Below are 9,821 nucleotides of genomic sequence, written 5' to 3'. Positions count from 1 at the left end.
AATGCAATTTAGTGAGACAGTTTGAATATGCCTTTCAGCGTGACTTATTTTTGTGGAAAAAAATGTGCTGGGCTGGGCGGCGGTCATATTTTGTACCGCTCTGCGGTACATCTAGTTTTTTTAATGTAATTAATCAGCATTACAATTGAGTTAAAATAAATGAACATCATTTGACAAGCTTCTAATGCTTCAAAAACAAATCTTTAAAAGAATCTTTATTGCCAGTGAAAACAACTATATGCTGACAGTAGTGGCAAAGACAAACAACAAAATGAGCATAAGATTTGAAATGAAACAATAGTAATATATGTACTGCTATTGTTGGACTGCTTTCCTCTTTTAAACATGCTAGCCATCCAATACTCAAAATAGCACAGATGTTTCAAACAACAAGTGAAACAAAAGCAAGACATTTGTCAGTGAGAAAAGACATTTGAGCCTTCGCTCGAGTTCTACTGGGACACTGTATTTTCCTTCTCCTCTCTATATTTGTTGCTTTTTCAGATGTGCTGCTGCCTCTACCGGAAGTGCGAGATGAAAATGATTTAACTCTAACTAGCTCAGGTGTCAGCCTTCAGCCTCTCATCAAAGAGAAAAGATCACAGGAGAGGAAGTAACAGAGATGCCTACGTCTCCCCTTTCAAAAAGAATTTCTCTTCCCCCATCCCTATGGCCCATGGAGAAGACACAGCTAAGCCTTCAAGTCAAGAAACAGGAATCCACACATTTGAAATCTAATGTAGTAAATAACTTATTGTGCTCGGGGATAGGCTTGCACAATAGCCTTTGTTGTTCATTCAAGTTAATAGAAATATTTTTTTCACAAACAATAATTATTTCCTGTGCTTGATTATTGGTGTGTGCTGTTTTACATGGTTCCTCAGACACAGACATGGCATTGGTTACACAGTCTAAAAATGTGCAGACGGAAATTGAAAAAAAAAAAAACATTTTCTTTTCTTTCTGGTGTTGTTCTCTACATGTCTTTCCACTAACAGGAGATGAGAGGAAATAAGTATGCCGATAAATCAACTTCATATTTAACATTACTGAATTAATGATACCGTATCAAGAAATTATTGTCCTATTCCTAGACTGTGTTGGATCATATCTCAACCAAACCATGTGAAATAGTCAGTCAGATTGACAGATTCAGTGTGTAAGTTGGCTACAAAAAATGTACTGTTTTCCACACTAATTTATCATACTCGGATTTGTCTTTGACAAAGTGTTTATCCAAAACTGGGTAAAAACACTTGATTTATGTATTCAGCTAAAATGGCACAGCCTGAGACCACATGGCCATTGGCATCTAATGCCAATTTACTTGATATTTCTTTTCTATTTCAAAATACAGTTTTTGCCCCTTGCAAATGTTTACACACGAAAAATTGATGCTTAGACCAAAGCCTCAATACCTAAACTTCTTGTAGCATAAGACCACCTGACACCACGATGAAGTTAGTTCCACTATGCCAATGAGTTCAAATAATGTGTGTCTTGATTTGTGTGTTTGTGTATGTGTGTGCGTGTGAGTATGTGCCAGCCTGTGTGTGCCTGCTGTGTGTGTGTGCATGCGTGTGTGTGCGTCAGTGGTGGAATGTAACAAAGTACAAATACTTTGTTACTGTACTTAAGTAAATTTTCCACGTATTTGTACTTTACTTAAGTAGAATCTATAGTGCATACTTTTGACTTTTACTTTATTACATTTTGCAGCAATTATCAGTACTTTAACTCCGCTACATTTCGATAACACCATCGTTCCTTTTTACATTACATTTTATGATCATTTTTTTTTCTCTTTAACAAACACGTTTGTTTCACCAGGGGGCTGGGTTGCTACCAAAGATAGAGCGCTACGTGCCCCATTTCTAAATCTTTGAAACTAGTATAGACCAGGCAAAGCGTGAGCTTGTAGTCATCTGCATTCGGTAGGCTATATTCACCAGACCCATGGCTATACTGGACATGCAACTGTGTTCTGTGCCCTGAGCACATGCTTGCCTTTATCTGTCTATTATCTGCAGCGTTAGGGCCTCCTCTCCGATGAGATTGCGAGTCCGCGGAGCAGCGAAATTACAGGCTATGCCCATGCGTCTGTCACACGTCTGATCATTTGCGGCATAAATTAATGGTAGACAATAGAACCGCTGTCCGGAAAAAACTAAACATGGTCCAGATTAAAATATTTCTTAATTGTGTGATCAAATAAATATTATTTGCATAGCCTACATTTGGCAAGTAGTAGGCCTAAAGTGAGCGCTCATTCAATGTGTATGCGCGTCTGCGCAAGTGAAACTGAAACTTATCATAAAGACACCTTTCTCAACAACTTTTCTGTTCAATCTGGACCGGCACAGTTGGCATTATGATCCACCGGACGTTTCTCTTGTCTACCCTGATAAACTTCAGGCTCTCCTGTTTTGCTGAATGATACTTAACTCAGCAGATCACACTAGATAACCAGAATTAGTCTCCAACTCTCGCTGAAACGTCTGATTGGGAGGCACTCTTGTGATCCCATGTATTAAACAGTAGGCCTACATCACATCCCTGCAAAGTTTATTTAAAAAATATTTTCCAACCAGCAGTGCTCAGTATGACTGGATTATGGATCCATTTAATGCAGCATGTTGGTATTTCATTGAATATATTGTACAATGCTGTAAAATGGCCTATGCTTCCTAATAAGTTGCTGGAAAACAACACAAGAAATATGTGTGTTATGTATTTATTTATTATTATATCTGCAGCACCAGCTGATTTTAACTCTGTTGAAGAGGATATATTTAGAACTTATCATTATTTCAATAAATTTGACAATTTTAAAGCTACATTGTGTATTTTTTTGAGTTAATTCTTAGCAAAAACCCTTTTGTTCTTTCAAAAATATGTGCTCATTCATGTGTAATTACTTCCACTTACTAATCAAAGTATTCTCGTAAGTGTAGAATCTGCTATTCCAAATACATACGCGCGAGTCGCGCGATGGCTGAATCCATGTTGCGCTTCCATCTTTGAAATACATTCGCCAACGAGGGACATTCCTGGAAATTCAAGCTTCGCCTTTCGCGCTTTTAGGCTACACTCAGCTGCACCGTGACGTATGGCAGGGGGAGATTAGTCTACTCCTGACTGCCGGCAGATTTGAAAGGTTGTTGAAGATGGAGGATCACACATATTCTCGAGGTCATGAAAAGGAGTCGCCAAGGAAGCGAAAACGAGAATTAAAAAGACAACGCGACAGGAAAAACAACAAGACCAAAGTAAATATTGGAGTGGCTTTTCCAAGATGGAAAGAGCTCATGAGGAGCAAGGATTTCAAAAGGGACGCCGAAGTTGCCTGCTTTCTTCTCGACAGGTAATTCGGCCTATTCGTGTAAACCTATACAGTCTATGGTGTAAATTCGAAGTTTTACAGTTGCTTGGCTAACTATAGCATAACGCTAGAATGACGTCTAGGATATTTTCGCGTTGATGAAAAAGGATTGTCTAGGCTATAACATAAATCTGTGTGCTGTGACGGATCAAAGGGAAAGGGCACTGTAAATTGTAGCCTAGTTATTTTTCATTGCTTTTGCTTTGTAGCCTACACAATGTATCCTAATCTGATAATGCTGGGGTAGCCAATTCCAAGGGTGACGTTTACCTCCTGAGGCCTGTCCTGTAGTCTTATTAATTTTAGACGTAGCCTACTAATTACTAGATTGTCTGAAGGGAAAGTTTTTTTACCTGTAGCCTACACCTGGGAATGGGGGAAGGGTAGACTAGTCCATTACACTTGTGAATGGAGGAAGGGTAGGTCATTACACCTAATGGGGGAAGGGTAGACCAGCCAGCCCAGAGACTGATCAGACTGGGGGTCAAAGTCATTATCATGCAGAACAATACAAAACTGAACTGACAGAACTGTTTTGATTGAACTTTAGTCAATTTACTGTATGTATATGAGGTGCATCTACCAAAATACATTTTCTTCACTGTCATAAAATGAATGCACTTTGTTTGTGGTTTAGTGAGACATTCAAACATACTGCTCTTTTTTGTCCAGCTATGAGAGAGAACTTCGAGCAGTCACATCAACACCACTGAAAGGAAAGCCCTCTAAAGTATTAACTCCAGCAGTGTCCAGCATCTCTAGTGGGACAGACAGGTCAGTCACTGCATGAAAACAATTGTGTTGACTCTATGTGATTGTTGTTTGATTGTGTTTGATAATAACAGAAATTATATTTTTAATAATTTGGTGTTTACCATTTTATGTACTGTCATATGTTGTGAAACACTCTGCTTATTTATTTCAGAGATGAGCATCTTGGCGCAATTGCAGAAGCCCCTGAAATTGAGAGCCTTGAACAGAGGTAACCCATCAATGCTCATAATGTCTATACCCTAACCCTACATGTGTTCTCTATTGTATATTTTCATGATATAAGCATTTATATATATTTTTTACAAAGCCTACATGACATGAGCATCGCGGAGGATGTGGATGAAAATGTGTTCAATGACCCCATGAACAGTGTGTAAGTAGTACACCCTATAGACATACCGGTATGTTACTATTTGTACTGTGTGGAAGTTCTTTTTTTCTAAATATGTTATTTCTTACAGAATCGACTGGACAGATGAAGGATCTGCATTCCATCAAAGAGATGATGGAGAGAGGGATGACAGCTCTGACGAAGAGTATCTTCCACCAATTTCTATACGGTGTGTGCTCATCTGTTGTTACTTGGCCATATTTTGTGTTGTGTTTTGTCATACATTTTTACATGGTGCCCGTGTGTTCTGCCTCCACAGAATGGGTGGAGCATTAAAGGCAGTGCAGACTGTTGACCATCTTCCTGTAATTGGGCTTGATGAAACTGTGCATGACCTTTCTGCTCATGAAGACCCTACTGACGAGCCCTTGCCCAGTGTTGAGTTGCCCAGTTACCCAGACCCTTTGAAGGTCCAATGTGTAGATGATATCATCTGTGTCCGAGCGGCAGTGTTGTATGAGACCTGCTTGAGGCAGCTTGTCACACTAATGAAGCTGCCGGTGGACAGATGTACAGGTGTTCTCAGGACTGGTCTGGTGTGTGATAGTGTTGCCCCCTTTCACATCAACATCACTTATAAGGGCACGGCAATGATTGCGGAATGGGTAAGTCCAGTCAGTAACAACATAATACAACTGGTACTGGTAGCAATACCAAGCACTTTTCTTGTGACAGCCAGTGTTGTATAATTCAAATCCATTTATCAATCTTCTCTGACTTTTAGGTATGTCCCAATGGACATAGCCTGTGGAGATGGAATTCGCAGCCTGTGATGAAGTTTGGGATGCAAGCTGGGGATTTCCTTCTATCCACCAACATTTTGTTGTCGGGGAACAACTATGGGAAGGTTTCCCTATTGTTTAAATTCATGAACATGGGCATGGTGAACCCAAACACATTTTGCACAATCCAAGACACATACTGTGTTGACGCAGTCAAGGAATACTGGGAAGAAAGGAATACCGAGGCCATCCGTCGCCTTCAAGGGAAAGACGTTGTGGTGCTAGGTATGTTGAAATGGTGCATGTATAAATTACTTGCAGCAATGACATATATTTATTATATAATCTTACTACGAAATATGCCTGGGTTTTTACAGGGGATGGCAGAAATGATTCACCAGGGCATTGTGCCCAGTACTGCAGCTACACCACGATGGAGCTTGACACCAAGGAAATCATTCATGTAGCAACAATAGACAAGCGGCATACATCGTGGAACTCCAACATCATGGAGAAGGAGGGATTTATCCAGACTGTGGACAAGCTTTCCAGAGAGATAAAGCTGGTGGAGATCTGCACAGATGCTCATATCCAGATTGGAGCCCTTATGAGTAAGTGCTCCTCTGATAACATATATGAATACAAATATTGCAAAAAGAGATGTTGTGAAATGCTATGATTTCCCACTTCACAGACCCAGATAAAGGCAAATACAAGGACCTTGGAATTCATCACAGTCTGGACATGTGGCACGGTGCCAAGAATCTGGCCAAGAAACTTGCTGCTGTAAGTTTCAAGACTCATGGGAATCATTGGCTGTAGTTTACTGTTGGGATGAAATATGCATTTTCTTAGCTCTCCATGGACAATTTCTGAAATACCTCAGTATTTTGTTTTTATTTCCCAAAGGCAGGGAAGGTGAAAGGACAGTCCATTCTCCTCCACTGGTTGAAGGACATCGTCAACCATTTTTGGTGGTGTTGCAAGACTGCTGACACCAAAGAGCAGTTCCTTGTAAGCAGGATTGTTATTGTACTGATTGTAGCTGGTAGCTTCCACTATATCTATATATATATTTGTACTATTGGGACCCTTTTCTGTATAACAATTTGTTTTATATATTATGTATTATATTTGTATTTTTTGCACAGGCACTTTGGATTGGCATTTGTCACCATGTCTGCAACATCCACACGTGGCAAATGGGAAGCTGCCAACACAGCGATCTGGGAGATGGGAAGGAGTGGATCGAGAGAGATTCTAAGTCTCACAAAGCCTTAGTGGACATTGTTTTCAACAAGCGTTGGCTGAAGGATGTCCACAAATATCTGCGTTTCAGGTATAGCATGTAACATTGTACACAAATTGTGTGTGTGTATGTATGCACACACTAATGTGGATGTGTGTGTGATTTCTTTTCTATTCAAACAGATCAACAGCAGACCTGGAGTCATTCCAGAACCATGTTCTGATGTATGCCAGTAAGCGCTTTGCTTTCACTCCCCCGGTTTATGAGGCAAGAGTTCTGCTGGCAGCTCTTGACTACAATTTCCACTGCAACAGACCAACAAGAACTACATCTGAGGGCAAACAAATGTAAGTTTAATACATGCAGTATTGTCTTGTAAAGTAAACCCACAGGCACACAGTGGTTTGGGATTGGTATGTGCTCTCCAGTTTGTCAGTTGTTGTAATGAGTAATTGACCTGTAATAGTTTACCTTTGTGCCATTACAGTTTCCGAAGACTGTACAACAAACATGCAAGACGATACAGCTTGTACGCCCTGAAATCTGAGAAAACATATGAATACATCTCAGAACTGCAGGGGAAAATTATAAACAAGAGACTCACGAGTGGAGTTGGGATGCCTCGAAAGAGGAGCCTTCGGCCCAATGACCCAAGAAGACTTGGTGTCGTCCCCCCTATACCTCCACCCCCTATATCAGAGCTGATGCGGACACAAGTCAGCAGAGGTCTTGGTATGTGATGCACTTGCCTTTGCCTGTAACTCAGTCTAGGCGAAATAGCACTGTACAGATTAATAACAATATGTTGAACTATAAAATGGTGTGTATGTCTAATGGCACCTCATGTCTTCCACAGGAGCAGCTTTCCAGGAGGCTGCGCATTTAGAATGATTCCTATTGCTGGTCCATGTTGCTTCAAAGGCACCATGAAAGGGTTGTGTAAATGGGTGTAAATACCATAATTTGTTACTTTCTGTAAATAAATATATATTGCAAATAACATTATTGACCATGTTACCGTCATTTGGTGTTTCAAAAGGTAAATTACTACAGCTCCTTTTTTATTATAAGTTTGTGGATGTAATGTATAAGAAATACAGCATGAATGGTCTCTTATAACAAAAATATTTTATTTTCATAAAAGCAAAATACACAGCAACTTGGGATCACTCTTTTATATTACCCTGTCCTAGAGACCCATGCAGCCAGAAAATGAAATGTCTGTAGGCAGCATATCTGAACACTCTTGTCACCTGGCTCTCTTACATAGCCTAATACTGTGATGTCCTCCCTGTGAATCCGGAGAAAACCTTCATCTAGGCAGTACTGTGTGAAGTGAGGCAGAAGGCTCACACAGGTTTTCTCTCGATCGGTTGGCATGTCTCTGCAGTGTGTACAGGTACACCAAGGCATCCCTGGCACAGGTGGGGGGATGACATGTCTGCGCTGATGCATCATCAATGCATCAAACACCAGACCAGGCTGCCTCGCTAGCAACTGTGTGGTGAGGTCCATGTGCTCTTGCAGGCTCATTCCATCCACAAATCTCTAAAGAAATAAGACACAAAAAATAAGATCAGATAGGCTTGTTTAGGTAGCAAAGTTAGATGGTTAGCAAAGTAGTAACAGTACTCTTGTCATTTTTCAAGTGTTTACACAAAATGAAGAATACTATGTGTATGGACAATGAAAAGGTGAAAGCATTTTCTATAGACCATAACGTAATCATATGTGTCATGATTTCACTGGCAGACAACACATCATGCAGTTGACTGGCAACAGCTAGAAATTGCTACATATAAACAATGGAGATACAAACAGGGAAGCTACACCAAGCGCGTAACTGAAGCGTTCCGTTCGCAACGCGTAAAATCAATTTTAGAAGAATGGTCTTTGTTTCTGGTGTATGCTAGTTGCAGCAGACGCAACGAAAACGAACGTGCCTGGTGCAGCTTCCGAGCTAATTTCGGTGTCATTGAATTGATACTGTTCAGAGAAATATATTAAAAACACAAACCTCCGTTGCTTCTCTCCGTTGTCTTTGAAGTTCTTCCACTCTCCCCTCGTCATCTTTGGAGAGTCTTCTTCTTTGCCTAGGAGGTCTCACCGATCCTCTGCCACCGGCTGTCTTTTGGCTTCTCTTTACCTTTCCCTCTTCATTTTACCTTTCCCTCGCACCTCCGTAGCATCGACTGATCTCTGACTCTGCTCACTGAGAAAAATAGTAGGCTACGCTGTAAAAACATTGCCTTACACTATTAATCTCGTACATACAGAATAAAGATAGCACTGATACTGTACTAACATTAGCATGCATTCGTTTGGGAATCTGATAGCTGATGCTAGCAATGAAATAGTAGCCTACCAAAATAACGAAAACGTAAAACTATTATTCACTTTACATAGAGGTCATAACCAACATGTTTACTGGCTATATAACTAAATGCAATGTGTAATGTTTTCTAAAGTAACCTCATCGCTGGAAGGAACACTGGACGAAGTCGTAGTAGGCTACTGGAAGCCATGTTAACCTTGGCATGAAACGGCCACCGTAGGAGTTAAAATGCGCTCGGAATGGGAGGGGCTAGAAAGTAATATTCAGTTGGTTGTCATATAGAATTTCACCGCTAGATGGGAGAAGTTCTTACACAATGTAGCTTTAAGTTTGACCTACTACTTTCTTAGAGCGATGAGGGACAGGTGGGGCTCGAGAATGATCAAGGGGGCAAAGTGGGGAATGAAAGAAAAAGTTTGAGAACCACTGGTCTAACTGAAATAAATGTATTTCTTACTCTGTCCACACACTGCTTTAGCATACTGCACTGTTCAGTATTAGGGCTGTCTCAATATCACATTTCTCTACTAGACACTAGTATTGTATCCAAAAGAATTCATGATAATATTATTGGAATGTGTGTGTGTGTGTGTGTGTGTGTGTGTGTGTGTGTGTGTGTGTGTGTGTGTGTGTGTGTGTGTGAGAGAGAGAGAGAGAGAGAGAGAGAGAGACTTTCAATCCTGAAAGTGTACTTTGTGATTTGTAAATACCTCATATTATGGCTACAATCTCTGAACCACTGATGAAAATGTAGTAGGTAAAATTAAGGTTTAACATTGTCTCCAAATTTAGAGATATTGATACAGTTTGGTCTTCTATAAAGAAATTCAACACTGAAAGAAGGTGTAAGATATATTGTATAGAGCTAAAGAACTGACAACTACCTATCCCCCTTTTTTACATTAAATATGGGAGTTTAAAACAGTGTTGCGGACATTAAAAATTTTCATTGGAGTAAAGTAGTTTCA

The 9,821-nt window shown here is 40.2% G+C and overlaps 1 protein-coding gene across 1 annotated transcript; it reads left to right on the top strand.

The window, feature by feature from the left end:
* The first annotated feature begins 2,839 nt into the window (after nucleotides 1-2,839).
* Nucleotides 2,840-9,173, top strand: LOC143135448 (uncharacterized). The gene is made up of 14 exons (XM_076296111.1): nucleotides 2,840-3,364; nucleotides 4,055-4,156; nucleotides 4,308-4,364; nucleotides 4,464-4,529; nucleotides 4,618-4,716; nucleotides 4,807-5,152; nucleotides 5,272-5,554; nucleotides 5,647-5,880; nucleotides 5,964-6,055; nucleotides 6,179-6,283; nucleotides 6,421-6,608; nucleotides 6,701-6,865; nucleotides 7,006-7,250; nucleotides 7,375-9,173. Exons 1-14 carry the CDS (start codon nucleotides 3,168-3,170, stop codon nucleotides 7,407-7,409), a joined length of 2,214 nt encoding a protein of 737 aa, XP_076152226.1. The 5' UTR covers nucleotides 2,840-3,167; the 3' UTR covers nucleotides 7,410-9,173.
* The last annotated feature ends 648 nt before the right edge of the window (nucleotides 9,174-9,821 follow it).

This window comes from Alosa pseudoharengus, unplaced genomic scaffold, assembly GCF_046254945.1.
Source record: "Alosa pseudoharengus isolate Yale_2024_CS ecotype anadromous, Long Island Sound unplaced genomic scaffold, YU_APseudo_1.1 YU_APseudo_1.1_scf_2, whole genome shotgun sequence".
NCBI lineage: Eukaryota > Metazoa > Chordata > Actinopteri > Clupeiformes > Clupeidae > Alosa > Alosa pseudoharengus.
Note: the sequence above shows the minus strand (reverse complement) of the source record. Positions and strands in the feature narration are given on the sequence as shown.

Bases quoted from the DNA above. Each gene is read 5' to 3' on its own strand.
- LOC143135448 (XM_076296111.1), top strand. From the start codon at position 3,168: ATGGAGGATCACACATATTCTCGAGGTCATGAAAAGGAGTCGCCAAGG. The intron at 3,365-4,054 runs GTAATTCGGCCT...TTTTTTGTCCAG, and splicing joins GCCTGCTTTCTTCTCGACAG to CTATGAGAGAGAACTTCGAG. The intron at 4,157-4,307 runs GTCAGTCACTGC...TATTTATTTCAG, and splicing joins ATCTCTAGTGGGACAGACAG to AGATGAGCATCTTGGCGCAA.